This window comes from Nycticebus coucang, chromosome 1 (genome assembly GCF_027406575.1).
Source record: "Nycticebus coucang isolate mNycCou1 chromosome 1, mNycCou1.pri, whole genome shotgun sequence".
NCBI classification, from domain to species: Eukaryota; Metazoa; Chordata; class Mammalia; order Primates; family Lorisidae; genus Nycticebus; species Nycticebus coucang.
The window spans coordinates 153,576,558-153,591,586 of record NC_069780.1 but is presented as its reverse complement, the minus strand read 5'-3'; the positions used below and the strand labels follow the sequence as shown (position 1 = coordinate 153,591,586).

At 39.3% G+C, this 15,029-nt stretch overlaps 1 protein-coding gene across 2 annotated transcripts in view; it reads right to left on the bottom strand.

The window, feature by feature from the left end:
* Nucleotides 1-13,425, bottom strand: part of ARL15 (ADP ribosylation factor like GTPase 15) — a 478,314-nt gene extending 464,889 nt beyond the window's left edge. The window contains exon 1 of one of the 2 annotated variants that reach the window (XM_053590649.1): nucleotides 13,281-13,425. In XM_053590649.1, the coding sequence (XP_053446624.1) occupies nucleotides 13,281-13,328 (48 nt within the window). In that variant the 5' untranslated portion in view covers nucleotides 13,329-13,425. The remainder of the gene's footprint in view (nucleotides 1-13,280) is intronic. The other variant, XM_053590638.1, reaches the window with a different exon arrangement.
* Nucleotides 13,426-15,029: the final 1,604 nt, after the last annotated feature.

Sequence of the window (15,029 nt, the reverse complement as noted above, 5' to 3'; positions counted from 1 at the left end):
GCCCAGCTGAACCCAGTCAACCCCCTAGGCTCCATGAGTAAAATAAACTGTTACGGCGTTCAACCACTGTTTTGAGGTGGCTTGTTACTCAGTAATATGTAACCAGAACAAAAACCTCAAAACAAAAACCTGAGAAGGTTTCCATGATGTGACCCCTGCTGGGCTCCATGACTTCACATCTAGCTTCTACTCCAAACCTTGCTCCACCTGCTCAGACCTCTTGGAAATTCCTCAGGGTCATAGGTTTACTCCTCCCCAAGTCTCTGAATAGCCATTCCCTCTGCCTGGCCCTGGCACTGTTTGTAACTGGGCCAACTCTACTCAACTTCAATGTTGCAGATTAAAAATTACTCCTCTGGAAGTGCTCTTTGGCCCTCAAGTCTAGGTTAAGTTCCCCTTTCATGAGTTCCCTTAGTAACCTTTATTTCCCTCTAGCTAGGCTATGCTACTCCAAAATTTAACTGTTTATTTATCATCACAGGAGTATAAGCACTTTGAGGGCAGACTGATGTCTTACTCCACTTGTACATCCCTAGTGCCCAGGTCAGGTCAGCATCAAAACATAAAAGGCTTATAGCAAAGTTCTGGTAATTGGTGAATAAATGATAAATTGTGTAAAAGCATATAAAGAGAACTATATAATCATTTAAATCAGAATTAATTAGAAAGAATGGAAAGAAAGATAGCTATTCCAGGAAGAATATAAGATGATTACAAAACTTTTTGAAATAAAAGATATTTGAGATTCTCCTATTCTTTTTATAGATAAAGAAACTGAAGTTGACATCAATGACATCGACTGGTTTGCCCAAGCTTCCACATTTAGTAGCAAAGCCAGGAATAGACTGAGGTCAATTAATTCCCATGGTACCTCTTTAGCATGTTAGAAATTTCAAATAAATGATACAAATGAATAACATAACAATTTCAGAATAGGCCAAATGATTTCTCCAAATTGAAAAAAAATCTGCCTTATAATCCTTTCCTTTAAATTTTGGATTAATAAAATATGAGGGTATATACAATTGGTTATACTGTTATATTGTTTGTGTTTATAAGGTAAAGTTCAAGTTATAGTTGAGTCCTTCACCCATATATCCCTACATTATACTCATTAGGTGGCAATACACTGACCCCTCAACCCCCTTTTTATAATCCTCTTTTACTATATTTTTTTCATGCCTGGACATCTGGAAGTAGCTCTAGGCAACTTCAAATTTCTTTGGAGTACACACTCACCAGAATGCCTAAATAAAATGACTGATAATACGCAGTACTGGTGAGAATATGAAGTAACTAGAAGTCTCTTATGCTAGTGGTTGGGAGTCCAACAGGTACAATCATTTTGGAAAAACGTTTGGCAGTATGTAGTAAACCTAAATATATATACACCCCATGACTCTGAAATTCTCCTTCTGAGCACTTATTCCCACTAAACCACTTATAAGAATGTATGTGGCAGGTTTATTCGAAATATCCCAAAACTGAAAGAATCTAAATCCCTAAAAGGATTGGATGAATTAGTCTAAATCACTAAAAGGATGGATGAATTAGTAATGGTATAGTCATACAATAAAATATTAAACTGCAGTGAAAAAGAACTACTGATTCATGCAACAAAAATAGATGAAACTCACAGGCAGGCTGAATTAAAAAAATACAAATCACACAAAAGTATATATATTATTCTATTTATATGAAGTTCAAACTCAGGCAAAACTAATCTATGATGGTTCTGCCTGGGCAGGAACACAGGGAGACTTCTGGAGTATTAGAAGGTTTTACCTCTCCATCTGAGGATAGTTACAAGGTACAGATACATATAAATTCATTTAGTTGTACCTTTAAAACTTGTGCAGTTTACTGTAACTTATACCTCGGTTTTTTCTAAAAAATATATTTTTTTAATAAATTAGAAAATGATGGGTAGCTTTATATAACATCTTACGTTCATGAAGTGCAGTACATTATTTCATTCAACCCTCAAAACACCGTAAGTTTCTTTATAAATAAAATTTAGATTAAATAGTCATAATTTGTACCTTAGGAAAAAAATCTCTGAATCAAAGCAAGAAGAAAAGAATAAATACTGAAGTGATAATAAGCATTAACTGTAACATACCTCATGGGACTTGGAAAAAACATTTTAAATATGGGTAAACTGTGGAACAGACCAACTTTTTGACATCCCACTCTCAAACTGTACAGGAAATAATGTGTTCCTACATAATGTTTAAATTATTTCACAAAAGTTTTATATTGCCAGCTTGGGAGGAAAAAAAATCTCCAAGGTATCACTAATAAGAAAAAAAAAGAAAAGAAAGAAAGAAAAATCAAGGACATACAGAGGGACAGAGACACACTTTATCTGCTGCAATTGCCCCCTCTGTGGATACCATCAAACTGAGTCATACAGACTCTTATACCGATCAGTATGGAAATTATGTGATTTTCTTTAAAAAAAGCACTTTCTAAACTATTATTTATATTAGTGCTGATTATCACAGAAACTTTAATGATATCGGAATTTTAGAAATGAGAAAATTGTGGTTAAGAGTAATTTGTCTTAGGCAGGCTTCCCAGTATTTGAGGTTTTAGAAATAAGTACATTCTAAATACAAGCTTGAGAACTGATACAGAGTGTCATCTTTTTATTCTGAAAGGTAATTACATATTAAGAGAAAAAGAGAAAGAGTGGGAGGGTAAGAGGGAGAAAAACACTACCACTCACTACCATTTCACAATACAGAGGCTATTCCAATATCCACCCAAAAAGCTGGAAAAATACAATCTCTTTTTAAATGTATGATTACTTTGTAATACTCTTGATTTTTCCATTTTGCCATAGACTTTAAGAAACACTTTCTAATCACACAAATAACAATTGAAATACCTAAGATAGGCCTTCAAACTGAGTTCTTTTTCTTCTCCATTACAGTAAAAATATACACAAATAAAGATAACAGACATGTCACCAATCCTTCTTAAAAAAAAAAAAGAGAGAGAGAGAGAGACAATGGTGATTATTCAGTTCTTCCTTACACTCAGTTTCCTCAACCATAAAACAGGAATAACAACTCCCACAACTCTGAGAAGGTTGTTGAAAGGACTAACCAAAAGTTAATGCCAATTAAGCACTTCCCTCATAATCCAGCACAGAGTATATTCTCAATATTAATTTGCATTATCACCAATTTTATCATTATATAACTTTGACTTAACAAAAAGTGGTTGATTGTGTCCAGGCACTAAGAGTGCCAAAATAGTGTCCAAAGTGTTTAAATAGAATGTACACTGCAGCATTTATAACAGCCATAATTATAGCAAATGTAAAATACTCAAGGAAAAGATGGTTAAACAAGTGTGCTTTACTATAGTGCAGAAAATTCACATTATAGAAGGAAAATTATTAGAATTTAAATATTCATAAATATGAAAAGCAAATTCTCAAACAGTATCTTCATTATGATGCCAGGCTGATTTTCTATGTGAATGAGGGAATCTAAAGACTATAGGACAGTATACTAAAATGTTAACTAGTTATCACTGGTAGCCAGATCACAGATGTATTTTTTTTCCATTGTGCTTTCCAAATTCTGTTACTAAGCTTTTCATTAACAAATATGTTACCAAAATTATCTCAGTCCTTATATAGGCAAAAACAATACATATATACACACATTCAGTACATGTGCTTATATGATTAGAAGATGACTTGTAAAGTACAAAACAAACTGATGAATTACATATTAAGCAGCTTATATGATTCATGTGCAGGGCTAAGGACAAGTACACACACACAAACCCATGTCTCAAAACCAAATGCCTACTAAACAAGCAAAAATGGTAACATCCAACCCAAGAATATCAAACAAATATTATAGCTACTGATCTACATGCAGCAACATTTATTGATCTCAAAAACAATAGGGAAAACAAGTTTCAAAAGATAAGGGCTGTATGTCACAACTTCTATACAATTTTGACATAAAAACAATACTATACATAGGTTTTTTTGTTTGTTTGTTTGTTTTTAGAGACAGAGTTTCACTCCGTTGCCCTCCATTGAATGCTGTGGGGTCAGCTCACAGCAACCTTCAGCTCTTGGGCTTAGGTGATTCTCTTGCCTCAGCCTCCCAGTAGCTGGGACTACAGGCGCTCACCAAAATGCCCGGCTATTGTTTTGTTGCAGTTTGGCCGAGGCCGGGTTTGAGAACCCACCACCCTCGGTATATGGGGCTGGCGCCCTACTCACTGAGCCACAGGCGCCACCCAATACTATACATAGTTTATAACATACATGTATATACAGGGTGGACATAAAGAAAGTTCATGTGCAAGTTAATTGTAATTTAATTTTAAATTGCACACGAACTTTATGTCCACCCTGTATAACAGAAATGCAAAAACACACATGAAAATGTTACTCTCTAACTTCAGAATAGCTGTCACCACTGAGAACAGTGGCATATGAGCAGCAGGAGGCTTTAACTCTAGCCTTAAAGTTTCATTATTTTTAAAAAAGCACCAAAATTTTGAAGTTAAAATGGCAAAATGTTAAGAGCTATCCAATCAGGAAGACAAGTACATAGAAGTTTGTTATATTTTTTGTACTTTATGATATTTATAACAATTCATAATTAAAAATAAAATTCTGAAAGAACTATATTTCATTTTAGTTCCTGACTCATCATCTATGCTGACTAGGAACAGGTATGGTCCTTCTGTGCTTCAGTAGTCCTGGATGCTTCCAAACTATCATCCCCTTTCCCAAAAGCAAGAGGCCAGAAAAGCAGCCATCCTTGTAAAGAACGAACCCATGTCTCCCTCTTGGAAGACATGGACACAATTGCTAGGAGAAAAGTTCTCAACTTTGGGAGAAGCAATCCAGAGATCAGAACAATTCCCAGAAAATCTAGGAGCAAAGGAACTTGAAAAATGAGATTGCTCAAAAGTCACAATATAACAATATGTTACCCATAATGCAGTGTTCAGACCTTTTCCAAAAAGCTGTCCTCTCCAGTCTACCTAAGAAACAAATCCTTTGTAAAGTTAATATAACAAAGACATCTGTACCAGAATGTTTATTGTAGCCCAATTCATAATCGCTAAGTCATGGAAGAAGCCCAAGTGTCCATCGACCCATGAATGGACTAGCAAATTGTGGTACATGTATACCATGGAATATTATGCAGCCTTAAAGAAAGATGGACCTCTTTCATGTTTACATGGACGGAGCTGGAACATATTCTTCTTAGCAAAGTATCTCAGGAATGGAAGAAAAAGTATCCTATGTACTCAGCTCTACTATGAAGCTAAATTATAGCTTTCACATGAAGGCTATAACCCAACTATAGCACAAGACTATGGGGAAAGGGCCAAGGAAGGGGAAGGGAGGAGGAAGGTTTTGGTGGAGGGAGGGTAATGGGTGGGGCCACATCTACCCTGCATCTTAGAATGGGTACAGGCGAAACTTACTAAATGCAGAATACAAATGTCTACATATAGTAACTAAGAAAATGCCATGAAGGCTACACTGAACAATTTGATGAGAATATTTCAGATTATATACGAAACCTGCACATTGTACCCCTTGATTGCACTAATGTACACAGCTATGATTTAACAATAAAAAAAGAATTAGACAATCAAAAAAAAAAAAGAAAAAAGAAAAATGAGATTGCCCTGCAAATCCACTTTTCGAATGGTATAGTTACTATTAAAATCATGTAGGTGTGTTTGACATGAGCCAAAGAACAGAATGCCAATGTTTATGCAAAGATGAAGGACAGATTGGGTAAACAATGAAAGCAAAAATTCAGCGAGCAAGCTCTTACTTCAAGGCTCAGTTTCACTGGTGGGAGCTGGACTGTCAGTGAGCTAGTTCCCAGAGAGCTTCTCTCAGGACACTAGGTGACAATAGCAATTGACTGGTTCATGGAGCCCTTCTCACTCAGCCTCAACAATTACTAATTATATTAAGTAAACAGCACCAAAAAATGCTTACAAGCATGGGCTTGGAATCAGACAGGAACATGCCCTGGCCCTGACCCTCCATTGGTTATGTGATTCTGGCCAGTACTCAACCTTTCAAAACCTCAAGTTTCCTTTTTTCTAAGTTGCTAAGTCTGTTGTAAATCAGCAGTATCTGGTTATAACAGGACTCTAGGAAGGATTAAATTTGGTTATGAAGGAAAACACTCTGACTGTGCTTTGGACACAGTCCCCCATTTTCCAGGCACCAGACTAGATTTTGGTGATAAAGTGGTGATTAAGATGCTCAGTGAACCAGCACTGACTCAGGTTATAGATTTAGATGCCAGTCATGTCTTCACTTTAGCACTAGATGTCTGGACTGGCCATATAAATTGTGGTGCAAAGTGAGTGTGGCCTCATGAAATGAAAATGCAAAGCACCATGTTCAAAAATAAAGATGTTCAAGATAGTGGTCAAAGAGCATTAAACCAAGCATTGGGGCTCTCCTGAGCCCTGAGGTTGCAGGTCTGGGAAGCCAGCCTTGCTAAAAGCAAATGTGACCAGGCACTTTGTAGACACTCAGAAATGAGGGTCAACCAGAACTGGGCTTCCTAGACTCATTCAAACATCTGAGGCATTTGGGGAGATGCCAGGGAAGAGCCATAGCATAACTAAAGGACGCTGCAGGCTCCAAAAATAAAAGCCCCTAAATACAACGTCTGAAAAGTCTCAGGGGAAACTCCCGTTTCTTGTTACCCATAATGCAGTGTTCAGACCTTTTCCAAAAAGCTGTCCTCTCCAGTCTACCTCAGAAACAAGTCCTTTGTAAAGTTAATGCCATGAGGAGACTCTGCCCACCTGAAATCCACACCAACAGGCTGCTGTGGCCTCGTGAATCCTGGGGACAGCTTCATTTCTCAGACAGAACTTGGTAAAGGAGCACAGCAGACTTAAAACAAATAGATCCTGGATCTCAGAAACCTCTTCAAAAGAAACTGGAACTTGGGGCAGGCTGAAATGTGTCCTTTAAAGTACACCCGGGGGCTGAGTAAGGAGGTTGCCTAGAAATCCACCTATGGTCACTTGATGGAATATTACACCCTGAAGATCACCTCAATGACCAGAATAAGGGCATCACAGAGCAGGAGGCTCAGCATATAACATAGTTCTCTTTCTAGTCAGCCTTCTCTGTAATGGTCACCGGACAGAGCCAAGTCCTCGAGGACAAGGAGGCATCAGCCAGCCTGTTCACATGCCCTGCTTTAACATGGCTGTTGTCAAAGAGCACTTTTCTGTACCGTTTATTTAAAAAGCAGCATAGTAAAAATTTCAAGTGCATTCTAACAGCTTTAACAAGCTGCCTGAGCCTCTAACCAGCAAAACTATTTCCAGGTGGGGCCCAATCCCAGCTCAACTACTTACGTACTAGCCTTGGGAACTTGGAGAAATTACACCACCTGCCTGCATCTCAGTTTAACTTAATGCGTTTACCTTACATGCTTCTTGGCATGTGGGTAGTGCTGGGGTGGGGGGAAACGGAAGGAGTTAAGTCTGTGAGTTATAACTTGGAGGATATAAAGCAGTTAACATTTATTGAGCACTTACTGGCACACACCATTAGGGAAGAACTTTTCTACAAAAGTGTTAGGCATCGGGGGTGCGTGTGGCTCAAAGGAGTGGGCGATGGCCCCATATACCAGAGGTGGAGGGTTCAAACCCAGCCCCGGCCAAAAAAAAAAAAAAAGTGCTAGGCATCCTTCAGAATGCAGACTCCTAGAGGGCACAAATCAAGGTCTGTATGTGTCCTCTCCCAGAGCTCACACAGTAAGACCATAGTAACAGAAGCTTGAGAGTCAGGCCTAACACTTTTGTAGGAAACTTCTTCCCTAATGGTGTGTATTTTCTGCAAACTTTTGGTTATATGAACACCACAGATGGTAGATCTTTTTTATTGTGCTCACATGATCTTTATTTTGCAAATTATTAAGGAATAAATGTGACTGTCTAATTCAACCGACCTTAAGACAAAGTAGTGTTTCACCTATGGTACTACTTTATAGTTAGCCATAACAAATGCAATTTGTAATGTTCATAGTGATTCAGGATTAGAAACAGCACAATTTTATCAATAAAAAAGTTCCATTCACAGAAAATGGACAGCATCTGAAATCACAAACACACCTTTACTCATCTTTTCAAATAAGTTTCTCCCTTTTAGCACGTAATGAGTTTGTTTTTGGTTGGTTGGATGGTTGTTTATCCTGCGAATGTTGCCAGATTTGTGATGATCCATCAAATTCTTTTTTTTTTTTTTTTTTTGAGACAGAGTCTCATTATGTCGCCCTGGGTAGAGTGCCATGGTGTCACAGCTCACAGCAACCTCAAACTCTTGGGCTTAAGCGATTCTTTTGCCTCAGCCTCCCAAGTAGCTGGGACTACAGGCACCCACCACAATGACCAGGTATTTTGTTGTTGTTGCAGTTGTCATTGTTGTTTTAGCTGGTCTGGGCCGGTTTGAATCCGCCAGTCTGGGGGCATGTGGCCAGTGCCGTAACCACTGTGTTATGGGCACCAAACCAATCCATCCAATTCTCTTACCAGATTTTCCCACTAACACAAAAAAATTTTTTGATGGCAAAAGCAAGCTTTGTACTGTTTATAAATTGCTTTCCCTCCGCTATCTCAATTAATCATCATAGGCGTTATATGTAGTACAGATTATAGCCAGTTGTACTGTTTTGATAGCACAAGAGAAAAAAAAAAAAAAACGAGAAATCCAGATTAGCACATACAAGTCAGGATAGAATTTTAAAATAAAAAGAATCTAGAAGTTTATCTTGTCCAACCTCCCAGGAACACTTGGTAGATGTTTTTCTTTCATTAAACTTGACTATTTTATCCTACCTTAATCAAAAAACTCTGCATATTATCTTACTGGCTCTAAAGGAAAGTGCTGGTACTGCCTGTTGGGAGAGCAGCTACATGTTTATTCACAAACCTGTCAGGTATGGCCTTTAGGCCCCATCATGAAAAGGGGGGAAAGGTGTGTGCCCGCTTCTGAAGAATCACTTAATTAGAAAACAGATTGTGTGGTTAAACTGCCACCCTGGCTAAACAAAGTATATCTCGATAATCTTCAAGTTAAGAGAGTAAAAGATACATTCTGCATTCCCCACAACAAAACACCTAATCCAAACAGATTTTATCTTGTCTCAGGTTAGAAACTAGTGAGAAAAAGAACTGTCCTTTCCATTTCATATTCATTCATTTCCACAGATAAAATATTAGGCGCTAATAACAAATGTCAGGAACCATGTCAGGCACCACACCAAGTGATACATATAATTATTTACGATTAGCAAATTACCATTATCTCTCTAAACTGGAATAAAAACACTGTTTTATTCTAAGTATTGTTTTATAGTAAGTAAAGCAAGCAGACAGCCCTCAGAATGGGAGAAAATATTTGCAGGTTATACCTCCGATAAAGGTTTAATAACCAGAATCCACAGAGAACGCAAACGTATTAGCAAGAAAAGAACAAATGATCCCATCTCAGGGTGGGCAAAGGACCTGAAGAGAAACTTCTCTAAAGAAGACAGACACACGATCTACAGACACATGAAAAAAAGCTCTTCATCCTTAATCAGAGAAATGCAAATCAAAACTATTTTTTGAGATATCACCTAACCCCAGTAAGAGGAGCCCACATAACAAAATCCCAAAACCAGAGATGTTGGCATGGATGCGGAGATGTTGGCATGGAGCACTTCTACACTGCTGAAGGGAACACACACTAATACGTTTCTTTTAGAAGGATATTTGGAGAATACTTAGAGATCTAAAAATAGACCTGCCATTCGATCCTATAATTCCTTTACTAGGTATATACCCAGAAGACCAGAAATCACAATATAACAAAGACATCTGTACCAGAATGTTCATTGCAGCCCAATTCATAATTGCTAAGTCATGGAAAAAGCCCAAGTGCCCATCGACCCACGAATGGACTAGCAAATTGTGGTACATGTATACCATGGAATATTATGCAGCCTTAAAGAAAGATGGAGACTTTACCTCTTTCATGTTTACATGAATGGAGCTGGAACATATTCTTCTTAGCAAAGTATCTCAAGAATGGAAGAAAAAATATCCAATGTACTCAGCCCTACTACGAAGCTAATTTATAGCTTTCATATGAAGGCTATAACCCAACTATAGCACAAGACTATGGGGAAAGGGCCAAGGAAGGGGAAGGGAGGGGGGGAGGCTTTGATGAAGGGAGGGTAATGGGTGGGGCCACACCTAAGGTGCATCTTAGAATGGGTACAGGTGAAACCTACTAAATGCAGAATACAAATGCCTACATACAATAACTAAGAAAATGCCATGAAGGCTACATTGAACAGTTTGATAAGAATATTTCAGATTGTATATGAAACCAGCACATTGTACCCCTTGACTGCACAAATGTACACAGCTATGATTTAATAAAAAATAAAAAAACACTGTTTTAAATATTAAAGTAGTATCCCTATCCCCTTACTTTAGCAATCACTTCTAATTGAGAACCTTTCTTTTCAAATTAAGAAATCAACACCAATCTCTAAGATCAGAGAATTTCTTCATCTGTTTTAATATCTCAATCCTATTTATAGGATTAATCCTATTTTAAAACTTAGCTCTTACACCTTTCCTTCCTTCCTCTTCCTTTCCACTCTCTTGCAAAAAAAAAAAAAAAGGAAAGAAAGACAGAAAAAGAAAAAAAAGGTTAACTAATGACATCTAGCCCAAAGAACAATGAACAATATATACACACACTGCTCTCTCTCTCAGGTTCCAACAACAACAAGAAAGTCAAATACTGATTTTAAAAGTGACACATGCTATATTATTGCTATTGAGTGCGTGGAAAAGGTACTATCCTAGTCCACTTGGCAAAATCAGGAATTAAACTTAGGATGAAAGGAGAATTTTTTTTTTCCTAGAAAATAAGTAAAGAACTTGGGGATTGATTTATTTAAAAGAACCCAGTTGCAGTCAAAGAAATTCATTTTTATTTTTCAGAAATAGGGCCCTTAATAACTAAACACAATACAAAATGTATGAATAAGCAAACAACTCAACCTAAAAAGCAGGCGGAAAGGAATGATATGTGACACATCATTTTCCCTGCAAATTGACAAGCAGTAAACACAAAAAGGCCAGCTCAGGAGAGCTGATATTGTTTTAAAGTTGGTTTTTTGTTTCAGTCCAATTTAATACTGAAGGATTTTCTTACATTTTTTCACAGGCACACACAACAAAAATCAAACCGTTTCCTTTAAGATTTTTTAGTTACTTCCAAAGAGTAACTAATGATTTTCATGGAACTATCTTACTGCACTTGTGAATTTTAAATGCATAAAGTGAAAATAATTATTCTTTTACACAAAAGCAAAACAAGGGTGTGTGGGAGCATGACAGGTAAAACCAAAGGCAAAGTCAGATTTAAGGCTCAGTGATTTTGACACAAACCTTTTAGTAAATGGGCAAAGAAATTAATCTGCTTTTAGGGTAATCTTGAGCCCACAAGCATTCATCTACTCGCCCTCAGATCATGTCTATCTAATAGTAAACCTGCATAACTAAGCAGAGTTATCATATTGTTTCACTAAATACCTTGGTGGGTTTGCCACCTCAATAACAGCTTTGTGATGCAATTTATAAATTTAAAACACACCTAGTAAATAAATTAATAAAAGGATCATAATGACGTGATTTCCTTTTAAGGTATTATTTAGGTTAGTATACAAAATTAGCTTTCAGTAGTACAGGTAATGTCACCCTTTCCTATTTGGTAATTATCCTCCACAAACTTTGGCTTTAATTTGGGCAAACTGCAAGAACAAAATAATAGTACTGTATTTTATAAGACAAATTACAAATAAATTATTTAACTCATATATTCATTTAGATACATTTGACAACTTTAACATACAAGGCACCTGCATTTTAAAGAAAATTCACAATCAAGATAATCCCCTACCCAGCCACAGTAGTGATTGAATAACACTCCTTTATCACAAAGATAGAAGTTACTACTATCAACAAACAGCAAAACAGAACTTGAACTCAGTTTTTGACTCAGCTCCATTCACAAGGTCATCACCATTCCCCACATGATCATGAAGCTATGAAGCTTTAGGAGAAACATTTTCTTCGTGTAAATTAAAATAAGCCCAAATACAGATAACATTACAAAACCAGTCTTTGCCCAGCGTTTCTTGATCATAAAAGCATTCATAGACTTTCTCGGCACAGCGTTAAGTGTAATTCCTAGAAGGCACTGGCATATCTCTGCCAGGCCAATCTGCAGCTGAAAACAAGTGCATGTGTCCAACAAGATGACAGGAGGGTCAGTGTTCCCAACCATTTCCTTCAACTCTGCATGGCAATAGCGGTTCTGCTTAACATGGTAAATGTAATAATTGCATGGGATCGAACACAGCCCATGAAAATGAGGATCCCCTGAACCACAAACAAGCAGCTAAGAGGAAATATAATTTCTGGAACAAAACACGGTGCTTGCATAATTTCACAAACACAAGTCAATTTTACAATGATGTTTAGTCCCAACACTGTGCTGACACTTTTCCCACCTAAACTTCTCAGCACAAGCCTGGCCTAAAAGCACAGTTGAGATCCAGTCCCTGCACAGGGCAACAGCGGCATACACCCAGGTCCAGAACGGTGGGGCAATACCTGTCCCTACTCAGTCCTGTTCTGGCCGGGTCGCGATGTAGTTTAGTCCCTTCTACTTTATGGTAATGTGCTTTTAAAACCCGGCCGCGACCGAGGTCAGAGCTTTAGAAATCTAATAACAACAAAATGAGCAGAGCTGCCGGGCACTTAGTGAGCCATTCTAGTTATGGCTCTTTAATAGCACCTGGAATTCAGCTAAAGGGAGAGGGGGAAACTCCTGCGTCCCCGGAAAGAAAGTCCTCAGCCGGGAGCGCAGAGGGAAGCAAGGAAACCGACCGCGGGCAGGGGACGCCCCGCAGCGGCGGCCCCGTCTCTCACACAGCCCGAGCGCTACTCTCGCCCTGCAGACCGGCTGGACCCGGGCCGCACCTTTACCTGTCAATTCCAGCACCCAACAGCCTCAGCTGTGCCTCCCTTTCCCCGGCACAGCTTCAGGAGAAAGAACCCCAAAGACATCCCATCCCAAAGAAAGAAAGCAAAAAGGCTGTTCCTCAAGGCAGGGGGCCATCGGGCACACCGAGATCCAAGAGGCAACAACCACCCTTGCCCCACACACCTACCAGATAATCCATGTACAGAAACGCCTCAGTTATCCGGAGATCAGACATCCGGCAGCCTAAAGCATCCGGAACGGCTCCGAACCCGGAAAAAAAAGCAGCTTCTCTGGCTGCGAACCAGCAACCCCTGAAAAAGCCAGCAACAGCGAAAGTAGCCGAGAGCAGCCGAGCAGCCGAAGATTACACAAGGGGCGCGGCGATTGGCCGGGCGGGCGGGCAGAAGGAAAGGAGAGCGTTCATTGGCTGCGATGCCTATAAAAGGCAGGCCCCTGAGGGTGGCTGGAGAGAAGCGCGGGAGCTGTAAGGATTCTCTTTTGGCTATGCTGGGAGGAGGATCGCAGGGGCGAGGACGAGAGCGGCGGGGCGCGGGCGGAAGAGAGAGTCAAGGGAGCAGAAAATCAACTGATGCTGCCGCCGCCCGAGCTATGCGTGCTTCCCCACCTTCTGAGCTGGATAAATCGGAACCGAACTCAGTGCTCTGAGGCGGGAGAGCCGTGGTGTCCCCGCCCACCGCCCAGAGGGGAACCAGCTCTGTAACGTGAGAGGCGTGGTAGTCACTGACACTCAACGTGTTTCCCCGGGGCGCTTTTCTAAAGACTCCCTCCGCTAGACTGTACAAGTGGAACAAGAAGTGTGCAAAGTGCTCTGAATAGGGAAAACTCGCGATTTGAGGGACTGAAAGATCCGCCTCACCTTCATTATTTGAAACTACTAAAGCAGACAGTCCAGCCTGAAGTTCTGACGGTGCACACCAGGCCCCCGCCCCGGCGTAGGTAGCCGCTAACAGAACGCCAGAGGGCCTCTGGTAAAAAAAAAAAAGGGTTCAGGACTCGGCTATAAGTTTACTTCCCCAGACATTCGGAAAGGAGAAGTTAGTTATTTGCATACTTTGAGCACTGAGCACGAATCTGACGAGCAATATAATTTCTTTGAAAAGGCTCAAGTAATACGATATTTGTGACCCGATGTCATTTTAAGAGGTAAAAACATTTATAGGCGGATGCACTTAAGACTTGTGCATTTCTGTGTAATGTCAATATCGCATTAAAGTGAGGAGAGAAGGGAAGCCTGAATTGAACATTCAAAGCTTTTTTTTTTTTTTTTTTTAAGATTCAGGCTATGAGCAATCACTTGATGTCAGATGACCAGGCGCAGTTATCGTCTTAGGCTCAGGTGATTCTCCTCATCCCAGAGTTTAGAAAGCATGGAAAATAAGGGGACTTGCTCTCGCCTGTGTAGTAATTAGGGCTTGCCTCTCATAAAGCTTCTAGAGTGAAACTTCATCACCTGAAATCTTTCTGAAGATTTCAGAAACTGCATAAACGTTTCAGTGGTTGGGTTTTTCCCTTTTCGGTATCCCCAAGAAGCAAATGTCCATGCAATCACTTTACCTGGGACTGCCAAAACAATTCTGTTAGATAACCATGTAACAGATGCATACTGTGCAAATAACCCGTAAGGACTTGGACCCTCCTTGGAGGGAGGCTCCAGCTTGGTGAGCCAGTGATTTTGGACATGCTATCTAATATCTGAACCTGTTTCCCCAGCTGCAAAACAAGAATCCCTACTACCAGAAGGTTCTTGAAGTAAGTAAAGGACTGTATGATCCAATCTACAGGATGTGTTTGCAAATAAATTATACTTCTAAGAAAATTTCAATTGAGTTTTTGACTACGCAGCGGCCAACAAGTCTCAATCACATCAAGCCATTAGATCTAATTTTGATTTTTCTTGACATTCTGTTACTTTAGC